Source organism: Macaca nemestrina, chromosome 7 (genome assembly GCF_043159975.1).
Source record: "Macaca nemestrina isolate mMacNem1 chromosome 7, mMacNem.hap1, whole genome shotgun sequence".
Classification (NCBI taxonomy): Eukaryota; Metazoa; Chordata; class Mammalia; order Primates; family Cercopithecidae; genus Macaca; species Macaca nemestrina.
In genome coordinates, this window is record NC_092131.1 from 159,616,909 (window position 1) to 159,638,628 (window position 21,720).

Genomic DNA, 21,720 nt, shown 5'->3' on the forward strand with positions numbered 1-21,720 from the left:
AAGATTTTTTGTGTATGTTTTTCATTGTTCTCTTCTAGGTCATAGGTGAGTGTAGGATTGGAAGCCATTCAGTCATGCTATGGCTGATATCTAAATGTGAGACAACAAAACACAAGGGGACCAGCCATACACATGCCTTTATTTAGATCAGCTTTTTTCAAAATGCAGCCAAACTTACGAGTCGGACAGCCCAAAGTAACCAGCCCTATTCCACTGAGTGAGTTTACCCCACAGCAGGCCTCTCCTGAAATAACCAGGCAGAACCCAGTGCTGGTTTGGTTCCTGGTCCATGGTGGGAGAGTGTGAAGATGATGGAGGGCTCTAGCACAAGGGGGTGCTGAGTGCCACCAGCAGGTGCTTCTGCAGACAGCCTGGAGCAAGGTTAGCAGGAGCACTCGCTTCAGAACCAAGGCGGCTCGGACCAGAGGCAGGCACTTTCCTACACACGGCAGAGAGACAAGGGCTTGTTCTTCCTACCTCACTGCTTTACTAAAGGGCCAGGCTAGGCATGACTAATCAGGGATGAGGAGGGGGTAAAATGGAGGAGGAACAGGACTGATGAGGTGCCTGGAGGACTGCAGGGGTGCAGCTGCTGGGTCCTTTGAGGTACGTGGCTTTGGAAATAGAGGGCGAGACGGATATCCTGAGTGATCCTGCGTGGCTTTGGATGAGGCCAGCCTGGTTCAGGCATACATGGTGAGCTGCAGCCACTGAAAGAAGTCCCAAGATCAGAACGTAGATCTGAAAAGAGTGACCCCGCGCCCCAGGAATCTTACGGGCAAGAGGAAAGGGAACAGTCCCAGTAGGTCAGACCTCCGGAAGATTTTCCAAGCAGCAGTGGTTTACTGTTTCCTTTCTCCTAGATCTTCCCTAAGAAGGTGCATGTTTTCCAGCATCGAGTGACTGGGGGGGCAGAGGTCCCTTTGGGCCTCAAGTGCATGTGTCCTGTGAGCCCGCTGAGCCTCCCTCCACGTTCTGTTCCTATCCCCTCCCTCCACCACTGTGTGGAAATGAGCACACCGTGGGTCCAGTCTGCCTTGCTGACCCTCACCTTGCGTTTTAATGTGCAGGGGGAATGGGCTGTGCCTATGCTTTACCTCCAGAACATTGAGTTTGATGATACCGTCTCCATCCTTGTCAAATGCATGAAAAGCTCCTGTGAAAGAAGGCACAGGCCAGAGGCCAGTTACAGGTGCACTCTACCTGTACTACTGTAACTTCCCAAAGAGGACCATGTGCCCAGTGCTGTCCCTCATCAGCACAAAGATCTGCAGGCAGAGAATCACCAGCTTTGCCATCCCATTCTGGGCCTAAAGAGGGCCTTGGCCCTTGTTGCGCCTGGATGGGGCAGACTGGAGATTATCAGGTGAGATGCCTGTTGCCACAACTGCCCCTGCAAGAAAGCGGAGGGCAGCCCCTCTCCCCCACTTACTGAACATGCCCTCCAGCCTGACGAAGCAGCAGATGAAACTGTCGAAGTCGATGTTCATGTGTTTGTCTGCGTACCGCATGGTAATGATGTCGTAGAGCTGGTTGTTGAGGTGGAATCCTGTGGAGGGGACCACGTTAAAGGGGGACATGGAGCTGGAGGCCTTGGGCCTGCCTTCTATTTTCCTTGCCTCTCGGCCACCCTGTGACCTGGGAAAGGAAAATGAGAAGCCCTTTCCCTCTCCTTTCTCTAGTGGGGTCCTAGTAGCCTAGTCCCCTCCCATTCCTGCTCCCACCGCCTCGGGTCCACATCCCTCCCACCCCTTCCTTCTTAGCACCTGCGTCATTGACTGCATTTCGCATCTCGTAGCTGTTAATGGTGCCAGACTGGTCTGTGTCATAGTGTTTGAAAATTTTCTGGCAATAGAAAATTTGAGGATGGAGGTCACACACTGAATCTCCAAATCAACCCCGTTCTTCACTCCCACACTTCATTTTCTCTTCCCACCTGCCAGGCCTTAATCTTGTTCCAGAGGTGGTGGAACTCTTGCAGGTTGAGCTTCCCAGAGCCATCTGTCTGGAGGAGGGAGGTCAGGGCTACACAGCACATAGCAAAATCCCCCTGGATTTGGAGGGAGGGTCTAGAAGACTCTGCCTGGGCTGTCCTAACCCTGTTGTGGTATTTAACCCTCCCCTCCACTCCGCCACCAGTCAGAGATTGCACCTACTCTGTAACCCAGGGAGCCGATCTCCTAAGGGCCACTTTTGCTTGGGCAGGATCCCAGGCCTGAGAGAAGCACAGGGGTTAGGGCAGTTACAACCCAACGTCCTCCCCTTCAGCCTCTAACAACCCCTTTCAGAGGAGTATCCAAGATGTTCTGAATCAGGTTCTGAATTAAGTGTTTTCCTGGGCACAAATTAGGGCCCTTTGCCTGACTGGGCACCCTGTATGGTGCCTTGGCCCCCGTGGGCTGATGACAGAGGGTCGGGAAGGGGCGGCAGGAAGGATACATCCATGAGCGCAATCATGCTACGGCAGGACTCCAGTGTGAACCCGTGTGTCTTCAGGTCCTTGTCTGGGGGGATGGAGAAGAGTGAGAAGGTGCTTTGAGACAATGGGACTCCCCACCCACCCCCCACATTTGGTTTGAGCAACTCACGTTTGTTCACGACTGTGTTAAGGACCTTCTTGAGCTCATCTGCACAGATTTCCATGTCCTGAGGAGGAAGGGAGAGGAGGGTCATGGTTCAGGAGTACAGCAGCTCCTGGCGCAGACGCTTTGTAAAACAAATTCCAGCTGGCCGTGTTTGTGAAATCCCTGTCGGTGCTGTTATGTCATGGGAAGCTAGGGCTTTTCTGAGGAAGACGGGGGCCAGATACTGCACCCCAGCTATCAGGACCACCGTGAGCAGAGCAAAAAGGCCTCTGAGCCCACCAGTGGATGTGGCAGTCCAAAACTCAAGGACTTGTGGATTTCTGTGCCACACACACATTCCGTGGCTCCACCGAAGTCCAAAATGACCCTACCAAACAGTAACAAAATAATTGGTAATCTGAGCAGTTAATCCAGGAGAGAAGCAGCACCTGTGGGCGTCCTGGGCTTGGAGGTACTCACGTCTCCTGCTATCTGCTTGAAAATGTTCCGGAATTGTTGCTGTTCCTCACTTTCCTGGTCAGAGCTGCCAGGCTGTGGCTGTGGAGGCACAAAGGAAAACTGGTTCACAGGGGTCAGAGGTGCACAGGCCTGAGGGGCAAGCTCCTCTGGGCCAAGGGAGCCAAGTGCCTAAAACGGCCAGAGGTGACAGCAGGAGCTGGGACAGGGGCAAATGCAGACCGGTGAGCTGCAGTGAGATGCATCGAGGCCTCAGTGACACCTCACTCCACACCTCTCCAGCCCTGACGCCCCCAGCCAAAGATGTGGCGGCCATGCAGACACAGACAGCCTCCTCCCCACCACCCCAGTCCCCACCCACAAGAGCCGCCTCCACCATCCCAGGCCCGACCATTCCAAACAAAGGTGCCCGCAGGTCAAAGGTCTGACTGTTCTGATTCCTCCAGCCACTCTGTCGTCAAGGCCAAGTCCTCAGAGAACCTCCCCTAGGCCCCAGTGCACGAGGCCATGGATAGAAGAGAGGCCTCGATTGGTCTGAAGACTTTTGCCTCTAAGGCTCACCTCCACTAAGCACCCCACTCCAATCTAACACCCTCCTGTGAGCCCTAGAGGACCCCATTTCTGATGTCATCCCCACTTTCTGCTCCTATTCTTTATCCCCCTATTGTAAAATGCTCAAGGACACCAGGAGACAGGAGTTGTACCTCTGCTCTCAAGCTGGTTCTGTCTCAGCCTTTGCCTCCCCTTCTCTCTGTCCTGGCTAGATCTACTCTCAAACTGGTTCTGTCTCAGCCCTTGCCTCCCCTTCTCTCTGTCTGGGCTGATTCTGTCTCAGCCTTTGCCTCCCCTTCTCTCTGTCCTGGCTGGATCAGCTCCATGGGAGGTTCAGCCTGCCAGTCCACTCCTAGAATGGAATCCCCATCCTGGGATATTCACCCAAGCAGCAGCCCGAATTTCAGGGGAACTTGCTGAGAGAAAAGGTCAGTGGGACGAATCCAAACCTCTAGATGTTCAAGACAACCCCCTGGGAAGCCTCCAGCCCGTGTATCCCAAGCGCATAGGAAGCCCCCGTAGTGCGCTGGCCGCCCCCACCCATGCCACGTGCTCAGACACCTGTGGGGACTGCTCTTGCTTATCAGGGCTTGTTTTGCCTTTGCCCTCCTCTGACTCCTGGTCCACACCCAGCTCCTTGTTGCTGTTTGCTCTGTCCGAAACGAAGATGATGGGCTGGAGAGAGGAGGGAAGGAGGGAGCGGGCAGGAAGGAAGTGAGGATTACAGTCTGAACAGGCACACTGAGGCAGCCTCTCTCTCGGAGCAGCTTTATCCAGTGAGAAGAGGAAAAGAACAGGCGGGAGCTCTTCAACCTCAGTTCAAGCTCTATCTCTGCCACTGACAAGCCGTGTGACTTCAGTTCTTTATCTTTTCATACCCACTCCATCCCTCCTCATGGTGGAGTACTGAGCTCAGCATGTGAAATGCTAAGAATGCTAAAAGTGCAGTGATTGTCAAGTATTTTGTGGACTTTTTTTTTTTTTCCAGATGGAAACACTGTTCAAATTAAATTTCCTGCAGAAACACCGTGTATATAAAGTCATTAAGAAACAGAGCTGCTCTGATTAATGAGAACAGAGCTCTTTGCCCTCAGCACCCCACATCACCATGGCAGCTACTGAGGCACCTCCAAGGATCCTCTAGGACTCTGCAAAGTACAGACTGAAAAAGGACACGGATCAGCGGCATGGTCAGTGGGTGAGCCATCAGAACACTGGGCCGGAATCCCAGCCCTGCCCCTCATATGAGAAATCTCTCGGGCCTCAGTTTACTCATCCTTTAATAGTAAAACCTGCTTTCCCTCCTCATCGGGCTCTTGTGGGGATCAAATGAGATACGGAATGCAAAATCATACTGCAAAACCATTTAAGATACTACACAAACAAGGGATATTTTCAAGACATGCTCGTGCAAGTGACAAGGATATGAAAAGGGTGGAGAGCGGCTGCTGCATGGCGCCAACACTGGTGGGTGCGGTGCACCTGTAGGGAAAGCCCAGGGAAGGCAAGGCTGTGGGGATTGAGGCTGCAATGAAGAGAACAACGGGGCAGGCAGAGCCTCTCAGAGCAGAAAAGCAGCCCGCCTGGGCTCAGGCGTCACTGCCCTTCCATGCGGCTCATCTAGGACAGCTCAAGCAGATAGACCCATGGAAACGGCTCCCCAGCTTTGGCTCCCAGCAGGCTCCAGAGGCCCTGGCTTGCTCTGCCTTCTAAGCAAAGTGTCTTGCTCAAGCAGCTGAAGCCTGTGGGGATCCCAGAGCAAATGGAGGTCACAGTCTGAGGGAGGATGTGTAGGATGGATGTGATGTGGCCATGGAGCATCCCTGCCAGGCACACGCCAGCAGGCCTGAGACAATGCAGGCCTTGAAGTGTAGGGGCCTGGCAGCAGAGACAGAGGGCAATAAACACAGGTATTGGAGTAAACAGACATGGTTTCCAGTTCCATTTTCCCCACTTATTAGTTCTGTTCCTTGGGCAAGTTCACTTCTTTGAGTCTATCTCACCTATGAAAGGGGAAAAATAACAGCACCCTACTTTGTAGATACTGTTATAATTGGGGGAAAAAAAACACAAAAAGAGAGTTTGACCCCAAGCACAGTGCCTGGCATGTGGTAGTGCCTGATGAGTGTCAGCTCTGGTCTGGGCCAGCACCAGTACCCAGAGGTCCCCTGTGATGGATCCATCACCACCAGGCACCACCAGAAATGCTAGCACCAAATCTGATGGTGTATGATGGCCTCTTGTGGTTCAGGACACAGACTCTGGACCCAGACTGCCTGGCTCTAAGTACTGGCTCTGCCCCTCCCTGGCTGTGTGGCCTTGGGCAAGTTAGTCAATCTGTCTGTACCTTTTCTCCCTCTGAAAATGGGGATAGGGCTGTTGTGAGGATGGAATTAATCATGGAAATCACCTAGAAGAGTGCTTGGCACGTAGCCTTCCCCCAGCAAATCTCAGCTGTCATTACTGTACTCTCAGCCCCAGCAGGAGCTCAGGGAAGGAGGGGGAGGAGGAGGCAACTCTGGTGCATGCATGCATATGAGCTCCAACACACATGCACACACACACACGCATGCACACACATGCATGAGTACACACACTTCGTGCTCTCTACCCACACACCTACCTTGGTTTTTTTCTTTTTCTGCACAAGAAAAGGAAACAGTAAATGCAGAATAAGTGAAAAGCAAGTTGCCAGAATGGCCAGTGGCTTTTGGCTTCCCTGTATCCTGGTCTTTAGCTTGGGGGTGAGGCTCCGGGGTCCAGAAATCTGAGTCACATGGAGCCAAAAAAGGGCATGGAGGGTGAAGGGAGAAAAGAATTCTTTCTTCCCCATGTCCAGACACCAGTGACTACTCTGCCATTGTTTTTGTAATTTACTCTTACTGCATATGGCAAGGAAAAGGATCTTCTGGCTAAGGCTTGCTTTCTTCCTTTTTTTAAAAAATGAAATTGGTGGCTGGGTGCAGTGGCTCACGCCTGTAATCCCAACACTTTGGGAGGCCGAGGTGGGTGGATCACCTGAGGTCAGGAGTTCAGGACCAGCCTGATCAACATAGTGAAACCCCATCTCGACTAAAAAATACACAAATTAGCTAGGCGTCGTGGTGGGCACCTGTAATCTCAGCTACTCAGGAGGCTGAGGCAGGAGAATTGCTTGAACCGGGGAGCGGAGGTTGCAGTGAGCCGAGATCGCGCCACTGCACTCCAGCCTGGGCGACAAGAGTGAAACTCCATCTCAAAATAAATAAATAAATAGAAATAATAATAAAAATGAAATTGGTTACTAAAACACCAAAAACATGGCTCACTCAAACTGACCTGACAATGGATTTTGATTTATAGAATATTTTTAAAAATCTTCGAGCAACCATTTACCATAGGGAGGTTTTCTTTGGTAAAAGCAGCAGCTCTGGCAGGCTGCCTGGGCCTGTAATCCCTGTGGCAACTATCCGCTAAGCCGAGGGCCGCTGCTCCCTGTGTCTTCCAGATTTCCCACGGCCCCAACATTCCTGTTGACCCTCCACACTGGAGCCAAATGTCAGGTGAGAACTGCAGACAACTGTGTCAGTGCAGGGACATCAAAACCCCTGCACCTGCCTACTCTACTCAGGTGACATGCCAGCTCCTGTAAGCTTTTGAGTTTGCAGGTCCTGATCAATACTGTACACCGATGACCAGCATCCAGATGACCAGAACAGACCCCCCCACACCTACCACTAAAACCAATCGCCTGTGGTCATTCAGAAGGCACTTAGAGACCTGGGTCAGGGTCAGGATTATGACCATGACTCACTGCCCAGAAGGCTGTTCAGAGGGGTATTTGTCCTCCCATTGACCTATGTCATCCCCACAGACTGCCAACTGACTACAGCCCAAAGCCCCAAGGCAGTCACAAGACTCAGCACAGAGAGCCCAACACACAGCACTCTGTGCTTCAGACTTTGGGCTTCGCACTGCCGGGGGCTGGCCTCAGCGTGGAGTCAGAGAGTCTGAATGTGAATTCCAACCCTGCCACTTACTGAGCTCTGTGAACTCAGAGCAGTCATTCAACCCCATTGAGCCCCTACTTCCTTTCTTGAACACCAGGGATTATAACCCCGTCTACCTCTCAGAAACCTCGCAAGTATTGCGATAACACATGTGAAAAGTACCTTGTAAAGTGTGAAATGTGAAAAACACCTCTGTTTGAGTGCCCATGCTGTGCCAGACACTTCACATACATCATCTCATTGATGAAACCTCCCAAAAGGCTTGCGAGGCACATTATTGTCCCCGTTTTACAGAGCAGGAAACTGAGTGAGAGTGACTATAGAAATTGTCCGGGTCACCCCACTGGTAGGTGGAGGATCCAGGTGTCGACACCAGGTCCGCACCAGCTTACTTTCTTTTCTCTAAGTGTGAAATCCAATGTTATCCAGGCTAAGAATCCAGTGTTCACTGCGGCTCTTGTCATCCCTTCCTGTGGTCTTGTTCCCTCCCTCTGATTGTTCAAATTGCTTCTCCCTTCCAGGACCCTCTCCCGTAATTCCCAGCCCCTGAACTGCCTCAATGGCCCCCGGTGCATAAGGCCCATTACTTCCGGCCATGCCAAGCAAGATTTGCAGTGCCATGGAGGGACTGCTCAGCACAGCCCAGACTCCCATTCCCTCTGCCACTGCCCACTGTCCCCTGCACCATCTGTCCCCTGCACCATCTGTCCCCTGCATGGTCAGAGAAGGGTACCCTCTGGACTTTCCACACAGAAGATCTAAACCACTCACCACTGGCCGATCCACGGAGATTGTATTTTCAACTTCCCTGTGAGGAACACAGACATGTGGGGTCTCAGTGTCACCAGAAGCAAGCAGGAAGCCCGTGGAGGGTTTGCTGTGGTGCACGGCTTCCCGCGGCCAAGCCAGGACCAGCCTCTAGAGAACCCCTGGAACTAACACCCCCAACCCCAGGAACCAGCCCATGTCAGCACCATCCCCAACAGCCAAGCCCAGGCACACAGGTTCTTGTTGGCATTGCTCAGAGCCCCCCATGGCCAGCCACCTACCCATGTACCTGGTGCGTCTTCCAAGGACAGAGATCAGAGTGACAGGGGCTATGAGTTCGTCTATGGTGACCAGGGACAGGATGTGGCTTTCCTGGCCATGCTAAACTAAAATTTCAAGCATCCCCAACACCTCCTATCCCTCTTCCGTACTTTATTTTTGCTCCATATCGCCTCTCCAAATCTAACGTGCTACGTATATTTTTCCTATCCATTATTGTCTCATATTAGAATATTAAGCTCCATGAAGGCAGGGATTTCTTTCTGTTTACTTCAGTACTCTAGGCCTAGTGCCTAGGAGAGTGCCTGGAACATAGTAGGTGCTCAATAAATATCTGCAGAATGGACGAGTGAATGAATGGGGGTAATGTGGCCAGTGGCTCAGGAGCAGAAAACGTTCAGCTGGTCAACATATCCCAGGACCTCTGGAGGAGACGTGACTAGCTGCCTCACGCCTTTCATCTCTGGAGTGGGCCACGTGAGCTTTTAGAAACAGGTGGGAAAGCTGGGCGGGCACTCACTCGGAGAGGTTCCTCTTTTCAGAGAAGACCCGGAGGATGAATTCCCCCTCCTGGTGGGGCTCGTAGGTGGAGGGCACGATGACATACTCGCTGGGAGGCAGGCGGAAGCGCTGAGACACCTCCCGCATGTTGATGTAGGTTTTGCTCCTGGCCCTCGAGGCGTTGTACAGGAAGAAGTCCTTCTGCAGGTGCTGCCTGTTCCCGTGCATCTGAGACATGGGAGAGCCCGCGGGACATGAGCCGCTTGGGAGGGACGCCCTGTCCTGCCACAGCCACCTCCGAGGGTCCCTTCCCGACTCCCTGGTCACCCATGTCACAGTCTCAACCTCCCTACTTCAGACTCCCAAGGCTTAAATAGCCTCCCTACCTCACTTCCTTTTCTGTTGTGATTCACAGTGAATGGCAACTGTGCCATCCCCACACTCAGGGACACTTACCAGAACAGCTGCTCCTCAGCTCCAGAGCCCCTCAGGCTGGAAGGACCCCCAAGAAGGCCTAGAGGACTTGGCTGGGTTCTGAGGGAAGTGATTCCTCCATCCCAAGAGGGCAGCCACCCTCAGAATGCATCTGTGTGACTGTGTGTGTGGCTGTGAGCATGGAGGGTGCGTGTGCAAAGGCGTGTGACACGCAGTGTCTGGTGCGAGGGGGAAAGTACACATCTGGGGGTGGTAGTCACAGGTCATGCAATGCCCCGAGGCACCTGCTCTGCAGTGGAATTAACGCGGGCAAGGCCCTCTCCTATCATAGTCCTGCCCACACACCCCACCAGGAAGCTTCTCGATGAGCCACAGACAGACTCGGGGCCCCCTGGGTAGTGCTGCACACAACTGCTGGCCGCTGCTGCTGCTATACCTCTTTGGGAACCTTGAGGAGAAACAGAAAGGAAGATGCTTCAGATCTGAATGGGGATGAGGAGCCTGCGGAAGGGAATGCCAGCAACTGCAGCCCGCATGTGGAAGCCTGATCCCCAGCACCCGTCCTGCCAGGCCCACCCCACTGCTGCTCCGATGCCCCCCTGGTATTTTTTGCTTATTACTAACACAAGTGGGCCTGATACCAGGAGCTCTGGGGGTCACTGAATATCGAGGAAGCCAGAGGACCCCTCTAGAAGCCCCTGGAAGCGTCCTCGCTGGGGAAGTATGTTTCCCGGGCTGGAGCCGATCAGGACTGCACACCTCATAGATGGCGAAGCCGATGGTGAAGAGATTGGCCCCCAGCTTCCGGTCCTTGCGCCGGTTCTTCTGCATCAGCGCCACCAGGAAGCTGCAAATCACCTCCGAGTCGTCAGGGTCATCGTCCTCCTCCAGGAGCTTCAGACGGTACTGAGGGTTGGTCCAGAAAGTATCTGCCCCCCCAGAAAGGAAACATGCATTCAGAGGGGCCTCTCAGAGGGCAGGAAGGAGATGAGACAGAGGGAACCTATTTATTTCTATGCCCTGCATCTGGGTGCTTAGAAAATATCAACAGAAAACACGATTCAGGCATTTGTCTATGCGGGGGGCGGGGTGCTCCCTTTATACAGATAGAGCTGTACTGACCGGATGTGTGGCTCTTCCTTCCTCTGAGCTTTCGTTCTCAGTCTTTGCTGATGATTTTGTTTTCCTTACCTGCACCTTAAACGCTGTTGGTGTCTGGAATCTGGTCTTGGCCTCTTCTCCTCTTACCTCACCCTTCCTGCCTCCCTAGGCAATCTTTCTTACTTCTGCTTTTTAACTGCCCCCTACACACTCATGATGCCTGAGCCATATATCCCAGCCTCAATCTCTCTTACCTTTTTTTTTTTTATTTTTTATTTTTTGAGACACAGTCTGGCTCTGTTGCCCAGGCTGGAGTGCAGTGGCACGATCTCGGCTTACTGCAGCCTCTGCCTCCTGGGTTCAAGCGATTCTTCTGATTCAGCCTCCCAAGTAGCAGGGATTATAGGCGCCCGCCACCATCCCTGGTTAATTTTTGTATTTTTAGTAGAGATGGGGTTTCCCCATGTTAGCCAAGCTGGTCTTGAACTGCTGACCACAAGTGATCTGCCTGCCTCCACCTCCCAAAGTGCTGGGATTACAGGCGGAGCCACCGTTTCTGGTCTTTTATTTTTTGAGTTCTTATCATATCACCAAGTGCCATCTAATATGCGCATCCAATACTCTATTACAAATCTTCACTGGGATACTCTACAGGAACCTCAACCTTTCCTTGTCCCAAGCTAAATTCCTTTCCCTATAACCCCACAGTCAACTCCACCAAAAACAACACGCTGATATTTTTCTCTTGTCTTTTTTATTTTTGTTGAGGCAGGGTCTTACTCTGTCACCCAGGCAGGAGTGCAATGGCACGATCATGGTTCATTGCAGCCTCAACCTCCCGAGCTCAAGCAATCCTCCTGCCTCATTTTTTAAATTTTTTGTAAAGATGAGATCTCACTATGTTGCTTGTGCTGGTCTTGAACTCCTGGGCTCAAGTGATCCTCCTGCTTCTGTCTCCCAAAGTGCTGGGATTATAGGCGTGAGCCACCCACCCAGTCTTGTGTGTCTTATGTTGTAATGTTGTCAGGTCCCCAACTGGGAATCTTGACATCATTCTTTATTCTTCCTTCCATACATCACCCAATATGCTCTCCCTAAATCTGCTCTCTCCCCTCTATCTCTGCTGCTACTGACTTGGTCTAGGTTTTCATCATCTCTGACTTAAACTATTGCAGCAGCTGCTAACTTGGTTCTCCAATACCGCCCTTACTGTTACTGACACAGTACTCACAGTCCCCGACTTAGGATGGTTCAGCTACAATTTTTTAACTTTACAATGTGAAAGTGATGCACATTCAATAGAAACTGGATTTCGAGTACTCATACAACCATTCTGTTTTTCACTTTTAGTGCAGTATTAAGTAAGTTACATGAGATATTCAACATTGTATTGTAAAATAGGCTTTGTGTTAGATGATTTTGCCCTAAGGTTAGGCTGAGGTTAGTTAGGCTAAGGTCAGTGTTCCGAGCATGTTTAAGGTGGGCCAGGCTAAGCTATGACGTTTGGTGGATTAGGCATATTAAATGCACTTTCGACTCAGGGTGTTTTCAAAGATGGACAGGTTTATCTAGACATAACCTCATCATAAGTCAAGCAACATCTGCATTGTTCCCACAATTTCCTGCTTCAAAGTCACTACCAGCTCCCTACTGCAAACTTCTCAGCATGGTGGTTTCCTTCTCAGTAAAATAGGGAGAGTTTAATAAGATAGTGGACATCTGGAACAGAGAGACTTCATAAGCGCTAGTTAGGCTTCTTCTGCCTGGAACTTGTTCTGCTTGGACCCTCCCCCCATCAAGAGCATCTCTCACCTGGGAAGTTGCGGCAGCCTCCGGCTGAGCAACCCCGCACCCAGCGGCCCTCGTTCACAGACACTGTCCAGGTCTGAAGCTTGTCAGACTGCAGAGCGTCGGCCGTGAGGTTGCAGATCTCCAACTTTGTGAAATGGTAGATGAAATCCTCATAGGACATCCTGAGAGGTTGGAAGAAAAGAGAGACCCATACGGGAAAAGGTGAGGAGGGCTGGGAGTGGAAGACCCCAGGGCTAACACGCACAATAATAAAACAGTCACAGGAACTTGGCCAGGGTCCCAGAGGAGCCTCTGTTTCCTTTTCAGGGCAAACGCTGTCACTTCTGATGCATCTACTCCAAACCACCATCTTTCCTAACAATGATTCAAAAATGAGCCAGGCCCTGAAAGACAAATGTCGCATGCTCTCATATGTGAAAGCTAAAACAAAGTGTATGTAATGGAAGAGGGAGTAGATGGTGGTTACCAGAGGCTAGGAAGGGAAAGAGAGGGGAGAATGAAAAGGGGGTGGCTAATGGATACAAAATACAGTTAAATAGAAGAAATAAGCTCTAGTGCTCACCCGGGCGCGGTGGCTCACGCCTGTAATCCCAGCACCTTGGGAGGCTGAGACGGGTGGATCACCTGAGGCTAGGAATTCAAGACCAGCCCGGCCAACATGGTGAAACCCCATCTCTACTGAAAATACAAAATACAAAAATTAGCTGAGCGTCATGGCGGGCACCTGTAATCCCAGTTACTTGGGAGGCTGAGGCAGGAGAATCACTTGAACCCAGGAGGCAGAAGTTGCATTGAGCCGATATTGCGCCATTGCACTCCAGCCTGGGCAACAGAGTGAGACTCTGTCTCAAAAAAAAAAAAAAAAAAAAAAAGGCTCTAGTGCTCAGTAGCACAGTCAGTAAGGCAAACACAGCTAAACAAGAATTTATAGTATAGTGTGTGTGTGTATATACACACATATATATACAGACATATATATGTGTATATATGTGTGTGTACACATATATATGTATTAAAATATATACGTATTGTGTAAAATATATAAGTAAACTGTATACATATTATCATCATTGATTTGGAAAACTCAAATTTCCTTGTAATGAGAAAAACTCTGCTACAAATTTACCTGCTGGTTTATGTCCAAACTTATATTCTACATATACCTCTTCAAGCTGAAAAATATGAAGGAATCTGAAGAAAAGGAAACTAAAATACTCAAACTGTCATGAGGCTTTGCTTTCATACTGTATATATATATACGTATATATACACACACACACATTTAATACGTATACGTGTATACATATATGTATATATACACACACACGTCTGTATATATACGTGTGTGTGTGTATACATATATATATATATTTTTTTTGAGACAGTCTCGCTCTGTTGCCCAGGCTGGAGTGCAATGGCGTGATCTTGGCTCACTGCAACCTCCACTTCCTGTGGTCAAGGGATTCTCCTGCCTCAGCCTCCCAAGTAACTAGGATTACAGGTTGCTTGCCATGATGCTCAGCTAATTTTTGTATTTTGTATTTTCAGTAGAGATGGGGTTTCACCATGTTGGCCAGTCTGGTCTCAAACTCCTAGCCTCAGGTGATCCACCCACCTCAGCCTCCCAAGGTGCTGGGATTACAGGCATGAGCCACCATGCCCAGCCTATAGTATCTTTCAAAATAGCTAGAGGAAAAGAATTGTAATGTTCCCAACACAAAGAAAAGATACATATTTGAGATGATGGTATCCCAATTACCCTAATTTGATCATTACACATTGTATATGTGTATCAAAATATCATATGTACCCCCAAAATATGGGTACATATGTACCCCCAAAATATATATAGCTATGATATATCCGTAAAAAATAGAAGGCCAGGTGTGGTGGCTTACATCTGTAATCCCAGCACTTTTTTTTTAAGACAGGGTCTTGCTCTGTTGCCCAGGATGGAGTGCAGTGGTACAACCATAGTTCACTGCAGCCTCAACCTCCTGGGCTCAAGTGACCCCCTGCTTCAGCCTCTCAAATAGCTGGGACTACAGGCACACACCACCACACCTGCCTAATTTTAAATTTTTCTGTAAAGTTGGGGTCCCATATGTTACCCAGGCCCACATCCCAGCATTTTGGGAGGCCAAGGTAGGAGGATCACTTGAGCCCAGGAGTTTGAGACCAGCCTGAGCAATATAGCAAGGCCCATCTCTATTGTAGTTTTTAAATAAATTAAAAAATAAAGTAATAAAAACACAAAAAACCTTTCCCTTGACATTATACTAAGACAACTTTTTTTTTTTTTTTTTCCCGAGGCAGAGTCTCACTCTGTCATCCAGGCTGGAGTGCAGTGGTGCAATCTGGGCTCACTGCAACCTCTGGCTCCCGGGTTCAAGTGATTCTTCTGCCTCAGCCTTCCGAGTAGCTGGAATTATAGGCCCACGCCCATCATGCCTGGCTAAATTTTGTATTTTTAGTAGAGATGGGGTTTCACCATGTTGGCCAGGTTGGTCTCGAACTCCTGACCTCAAGTGATCCGCCCACCTTGGCCTTCCCAAGTGTAAGACAACATACTTAATGTCTGCCACAGTGTCAGACATTAAATATGTTGACAGAAGAATTATTATTTTCCCAAAAGGAACTAAGAAAAAGAGAACATTTTTTTTTTTCCCCTAACATACTGGCCACAAGCCATGTTTCTCATTTTATTTATTTTTTTTTGTTTTTATTTTTTAGATATGGGGTCTCATGATGTTATTCCAGCTATACTTGAACTCCTGGGCTCAAGCGATCCTCCCACCTCAGCGTCCCAAGTAGCTGAGACTATGGCATATGCCACCATACCCAGCTTGCATCTCGTTTTCTAAGCGACTGCTCTTAGCTATTGCTTAAGCTTTATTATCATCATTGATTTGGAAAACTCAAATTTCCTCGTAATGAGAAAAGCTCTGCTACAAATTTGCCTGTTGGTTTATGTCCAAACTTATATTCTACATATACCTCTTCAAGCTGAAAAATATGAAGGAATCTGAAGAAAAGGAAACTAAAATACTCAAACTGTCATGAGGCTTTGCTTTCATATGGTATGAGGAATGTGATTTCCAACTCTAACACAACTCTCTTAATAAATACACCTAAAAGCTTTCTGCACCTCTGATCAGTTGTAATTGGAATACAAATAACATGGCTATAAAAATTAGAAACCCATAAAACCCATTTTCATTTTTTGTTCCTATCCATTCATTCTTCATTTACATACTTTTCCTTTTTAAGAAACTGAAGTATAACTTATGAACAATAAGGTGCAGAAATCTTTTTTTTTTTTTTTTTTTTTTTTTTTTTTTTTTTTTGAGACGGAGTCTTGCTCTGTCACCCAGGCTGGAGTGCAGTGGCCGGATCTCAGCTCACTGCAAGCTCCGCCTCCCGGGTTTACGCCGTTCTCCTGCCTCAGCCTCCCGAGTAGCTGGGACTACAGGCGCCCGCCACCTCGCCCGGCTAGTTTTTTTGTATTTTTTAGTAGAGACGGGGTTTCACCGTGTTAGCCGGGATTGTCTCTCGATCTCCTGGCCTCGTGATCCGCCCGTCTCGGCCTCCCAAAGTGCTGGGATTACAGGCTTGAGCCACCACGCCCGGCCAAGGTGCAGAAATCTTAAAAAACAATGACTCCAACTCATGTATCTTGATGGGCGAGCTCAACAGAAATTCCATTCTCTAAAAGATTACCGTGTGTCCCACCGCTGTGCACCAGGCGCTGTGCCAGGTGCACGGAAAGGAGAGATTGTTTGGGAAAGAACAGACAAGCAAACAATTTTAAGGGTGATGAGCATCATAAATTAATCCCAGTCCTGGGGGAACTTAGGGGGCTCTCCTTAAGCTGAGACTTGAAGCCTGAGTAGAAGCAACCTGAGACGGTGAGGTTGACGTTGGAAGATCAGGGTAAGTGGAGCTTCCTAGGCTCAGAAAAGAACTGTGCTAAGGCCAAGGTGCATGTGGCTGGAATAGAGTATGCGGCGGAGGGGCACAGGGGAGGCAAGAGCCATGTCATGTTGGTCTGGTCCTGGGCTCAGTTGTCCCTGTGGCCTGGAAGGCTCCTCTCAGAACCTCATCCTTGCTGGGCCTTGGGCTGGAGGAGAAGAACACAGCCCACATCTCTCAAGGGCTGGAATCTGATAACCTCAGCTGGGGACTGACGTCTGAGATTTCCCCTCTTTTCCCCATCCCTTACCCTTCTGGGTCTTCCTGGGTTCTGGACTCACCAGAACTCTCCATCCTCAGTGACCTGGTGCTGCAGACGGGCCTTCTCATCTTTGTCCACAAAGCTCCAGTCCTTCCAACTGGTGGGAAAACGGAGGAATTAAGGAAGGAGGAAGAAGGGAAGGCCTGATGTAGGTTGGGACAGGAGAAATACAAAGAGTTGCAGCCACTGTGAACCACCAAAATATTGACCTCATCTGTTACCCTCAGTGTGAAACCCAATAGCAGCGACTTCTCACATCAAGACTGAGCCTAAACTCCTTAAATGGGCCTGCGAGGGCTTGACCCTTCTCATCATCATACTTCAAAGGTTAAGAATTGGGTTCTGGTCCGGTCGCAATGGCTCACACCTGTAATCACAGCACTTTGGGAGGCCGAGGTGGGCGGATCATGAGGTCAGGAGTTCGACACCAGCCTGGCCAATATGGTAAAACCCCGTCTCTATTAAAAATACAAAAATTAGCAGGGTGTGGTGGTGAGCGCCCATAGTCCCAGGTACTCAGGAGGCTGAGGCAGAAGAATCGCTTGAACCCAGGAGGCAGAGGTTGCAGTGAGCTGAGATTGCGCCACTGTACTCCAGCCTGGGTGGCAGAGCAAGACTCCGTCTCAAAAAAAAGAAGAATTCGGTTCTGGACGTAGACAAACTGGGAGTTCCATTTAATAATAGTGCTAGCTATGCAACCTTGGGCAGGTCACTTAACCTCTGTCAGACTCTGCTTCCTCAATTGCAAAAGGAAAATGATTATGTCACCTGTTCACAGGGCTGGGCTAGGCAGATGAAATAATGCATGCAAAGCTGTTAGTAGAGTGCCTGTCATATAATAAGAAACTCTGAGTTACTAAGAAAAAAAGGCCAAGCCTGTAAACATCTCCTTTCCTGTGCCGGGAAACAGCCCAGCATTGTGTTTCTAAAGGCTGGGCAGTTTTCACACTCTCTCTCTCCTCACAATGGGGCCAATAACGTGCACATATGTTTCAGGCTCACTGAGGAGAATTCAACTAAACTAGGTGCTCCCTGGAAAGGTAAGGGGTTGAGGAGGTGCTTGGAGTCAGTGAGAGAGCCCTGCAGGGGACATGGAGATTCCTGAGACCAGGAGGAGGGATGCAGTAGAGGGAATCTCCTTGAGTGAACAGCGTTGGGTCCACTTGTCTCCAGCCCGTGATGGCAGCGTCATGGTAAGCAGGGTGGGGCCGCACACCAAGCTCTGAGGCTGGAGAACACAGCAAGGGTCCCTGCAGGTGACCTGGGCCAGTGAAGCAGACAACTGAGGAGTCACTGAGGGCCTTCCCAGAGCAGAGACTCGCTCCCTCCAGGTAACCTTTCTCTACGCTTCCCCTCCCACCCAAACTAGGTGCGGAGGCCCCCTCTTTGTGATACTTACTGTGGCATTGATCTCAATTATTGGTGTGTGCTTGCCTGTCCTTCCCCGGACCTTAAACCCACAGGCACAAGGCCCATGAGTCTGCGTTCATTTCTACATCCCCAGACGGTAGCCTAGGGCCTGGCAGAAGTCAGCACTGAGGAAGTCAGGATTTGTAGCGTGGATAAGTGAAGGAAGGCATGTGAATGTCTGCAGGAGGCAGTCAGGACACGAGGATCAGCCCCTAATCACAGTGTATCAAGGGAGGCTGTGGGTTCACAGAATATTCCCAGTGCCTTGACCTGTGCCTCCTATGTAGTAGGTGCCCAAGAAACATTTGCTAAACGAATGACTGAACAAACCAGTAATTACATGCTGGGCTAAGAGGTACCCAGCGGTACATAAGCACAGAAGCCAGGGGCCCAGGCTGCCTGGGGGTGGTCCTTCTCCTCTACTGAGTCCTGCCATCCCCCTCTTGAAATAAGAGGAGCTCATGGGCTCATTCAGTAGTGAATCGCCTCCCATTCAGTAGAGGTCATCAGGAACCAGTGGGACCATGGAAGTTTTGCAAATGTGCTGGAGCCGTCAAAATAACTTCCCATGTTTGTTATTTTTGTTGCGCCCAGTCTATTCCTTTCCGTGATAAGCAGTAAAATTCAAAGGGCTCTTGTGCCTTCATACAGGGATAGCATGGGTAAGGAAATCTTGGCAATGGCTCAGAACTTTCCAAAAACAGTCCCATTTACTCCTCATAACAGCCCACACAGTAAGTGCTAATAATACTGTTCTCATTTTACAGGTAAGACAACACAAGACTCCAAGAAGGGAAGTCACTTGTCTAGCCCAGACCCCTGCATTCATACTCTTTTCCTGCCTGGACCTTCCCCACACTTTCTGGAATCCTTCCTTTCCAGCCCATGGCTGTCAGTAACCTCTCTGGGTCCCCGGCACCCCGCTTCTGCTCCTGGCCCTTCCCTGGAGCCAACACTTGTGCCCCTCTTCTCTGTGGATCATTGGTTTTGAGGGTGATCTTCTACCAAGCATCTTCAATACTCTCATGGCTCAGTTCCCAACACAGCCTTGTCCGGGGCCCTGTTGTCCCCCACTGCCAATCCCGTGGGGTCCCCTCACCTACCCATCACTCCAAGAGCCGTTCCACTCCACCTGGCCCCAGGGATTCCGCAGCCGCACCAGCTTCACTTTCTCACCTTTGAACAGGACCTTAAGACAGAGAAAGAGCTCTCATGCTCCGCAGCCTGTCTGGAAAGGGAATCTTCTGTCTTGCCCTGCGGGCTGGGAGGGGGCTGGGGGGCAAATCCCTTACGGGAGGGTGTTCTGCCTGACTCTGGCCAAGGAGACTCATCAGAAGTGTGCTGGGGAATGGAAGGGTCAGACCTTTCCTCCTGAGTCTGCCTGATTTAGGGCTTGGCCATCTCCTCTCTATCTTCTAAGAGGCAATTTTCTCAGGAACATCCTGCTATTATGAGCTTCAGGGGAGGAGGCGGGGCATAAACAGTAGGGCCTGCTAGCACATCAGGTGTCTTCATATAAATGAGAAAAAAGGCCTCTGCTGGCCAGGTGTGGTGGCTCACGCCTGTAATCCTAGCACTTTGGGAGGCCGTGGCAGGCAGATCACAAGGTCAGGAGTTCGAGACCAGCCTGACCAACATGGAGAAACCCCCGTCTCTACTAAAAACACAAAAATTAGCTGGGCCTGGTGGCACGCGCCTGTAATCCCAGCTACTCAGGAGGCTGAAGCAGGAGAATTGCTTGAATCCAGAAGGCGGACGTTGCAGTGAGCCAATATTGTGCCACTGCACTCCAGCCTGGGTGACAGAGTGAGACTCCATCTCAAAGGAAAAAAAGAAAAGAAGAAAGAAAAGAAAAGAGAAAAAGAGAGAAAGAGAGAGAGAGAGAGAGAAAGACAGACAGACAGACAGACAGACAAAAGGCCCCTGCTGACTGAGGAACTACAAACAAGCAGACTTCCTCCGGTCTGCTGCAATGGGCCGATGCAGGCAACTGCCCCTCTCAGGCCATCCCTCTGTACAGGGCACAACCTGCCCAACTGTGTGCAACAGGCCTTACAATGTTCCTGTCTCAGACATGGCCCAGGAAAGCCCAGAAGTCCCAGAAGGACCAAAACAGAACAGTCAGCCTCTCGTATCCATGGCTTTGGCATATAACCAATTGTGGATCAAAAATATTCCAAAAAACAAAGAAAAAACAATAGAAAGTAATACCAAAAAAACCCCAACGCAGTGTAACAACTATTTACATAGCATTTCCATTGTGTTCAGTACCATAAGTAATCCAGAGATGATTGAAATATACGGGAGGATGTGCATAGGTGACATGCAAATACTACTCCATTTTATAGAAGGAATTTGAGCATCTGCAGATTTTGTTAACATTGGGGCTTCTGGAACCAGTCCCCGTGGCTACCCAGAGACAAATGTAGCTTTCTGAACATGAGAGAACAGGAAGCTCAAGAACACATGAAACCAACTTTGTAAAAGCAAAGTTAAGTGATATTTCAATTTATTCATTGGAAATGTTGGAAAAATTGCCATCTTTAGCTCGAAAAGCAAAGATAAACTATGCATCAACTGTGGCAGGATCCACCTTTACCAGTTTCACAGGCCCCTCTGCGTGGCTTGGACCTTGAACTGAATGTCCTGATCAGAGGCAAGCTCTGCAGACAGGGAAGGGGCCCCAACAGCTAAGTCCTGACTTCAGGAGGTTAACCCAGGAGGGTGCCCCTGCCCCACCAAGCCCCACCAGGCTCACCTCATCCAGCCCCGTGACAGAGTAGGCGTGACCTCTGACCAGCCCGCAGGCCATTCTTGTCTCATACTGAACGGGAACGATTGTCTGTAAAGCAGTAACCAGAGAGCCTATTAGGGGCAGGGAAACAGAAGTTCTGCTGCTTGGAGGCAAAGTTCATACTAGTTCAATTTCCGGGCTCTGTGAAGACACAGGCCACTCTGCTCGCTGAAGGTGTGCCTCATGACCACGAAGAGACCTTCACTGGCTCTTTAAGAGTGTCAAGAGACACAGCTCCAGACAAGCTGGTCTCCCTGAGAAGGCTCTGTCCTGACCATCAGAGAGCAATGTGGATGCTGGGATATGGGGTGGGTAACAGCGTCCCTGCCCCTCCTTTCTGGATTCCTTAGTATCCTTCAAAGGAGGAAGGGGTAGAGTTGGAGGCTGCCCTGGGCTTCAGGATCCCCCTTCCCCTGAGGCCATCCAGGGTTGACTATTCCTGGAAGAGAAAGGGGTTGAGAAAAGGGGTTAGATGACACGTAAGTCTAGCTTTTTCTTTTTTTTTTTCTTTTTGTTTTTTCAAGCCAGAGTCTCGCTCTGTCGGCCAGGCTGGAGTGCAGTGGTGCGATCTCAGCTCACCGCAACCTCCGCCTCCTGGGTTCAAGCGATTTTCCTGCCTCCCTCCCGAGTAGCTGGGATTACAGGCACGTGCCACCATGCCCAGCTAATTTTTTGTATTTTTAGTAGAAACAGGGTTTCACCATGTTAGCCAGGCTGGTCTCGAACTCCTGACCTCAGGTGATCCACCCACCTCAGCCTCCCAAAGTGCTGGGATTACAGGCATGAGCCACCATGCCCGGCCAA

The 21,720-nt window shown here is 50.0% G+C and overlaps 1 protein-coding gene across 5 annotated transcripts in view; it reads right to left on the minus strand.

Annotated features, from left to right (window-relative positions):
• Positions 1–119: 119 nt before the first annotated feature.
• LOC105491693 (calpain 3) overlaps positions 120–21,720 on the minus strand; it is a 61,804-nt gene continuing 40,203 nt past the window's right edge. For 2 of the 5 annotated variants that reach the window (XM_011758284.3, XM_011758300.2), the window contains 18 exons: positions 20,881–20,964; positions 19,226–19,311; positions 16,732–16,809; positions 12,479–12,639; positions 10,325–10,494; positions 10,002–10,013; positions 9,150–9,358; positions 8,354–8,390; positions 6,217–6,234; positions 4,155–4,268; positions 3,045–3,122; positions 2,589–2,646; positions 2,440–2,504; positions 1,937–2,005; positions 1,767–1,845; positions 1,433–1,549; positions 1,098–1,156; positions 322–710 (listed from right to left, as the gene is read on the minus strand). In XM_011758284.3, coding sequence (XP_011756586.1) covers positions 684–710; positions 1,098–1,156; positions 1,433–1,549; positions 1,767–1,845; positions 1,937–2,005; positions 2,440–2,504; positions 2,589–2,646; positions 3,045–3,122; positions 4,155–4,268; positions 6,217–6,234; positions 8,354–8,390; positions 9,150–9,358; positions 10,002–10,013; positions 10,325–10,494; positions 12,479–12,639; positions 16,732–16,809; positions 19,226–19,311; positions 20,881–20,964 — 1,521 coding nt within the window. In that variant the 3' untranslated portion in view covers positions 322–683. The other 3 variants (XM_011758279.3, XM_011758294.3, XM_011758309.3) reach the window with 3 other exon arrangements.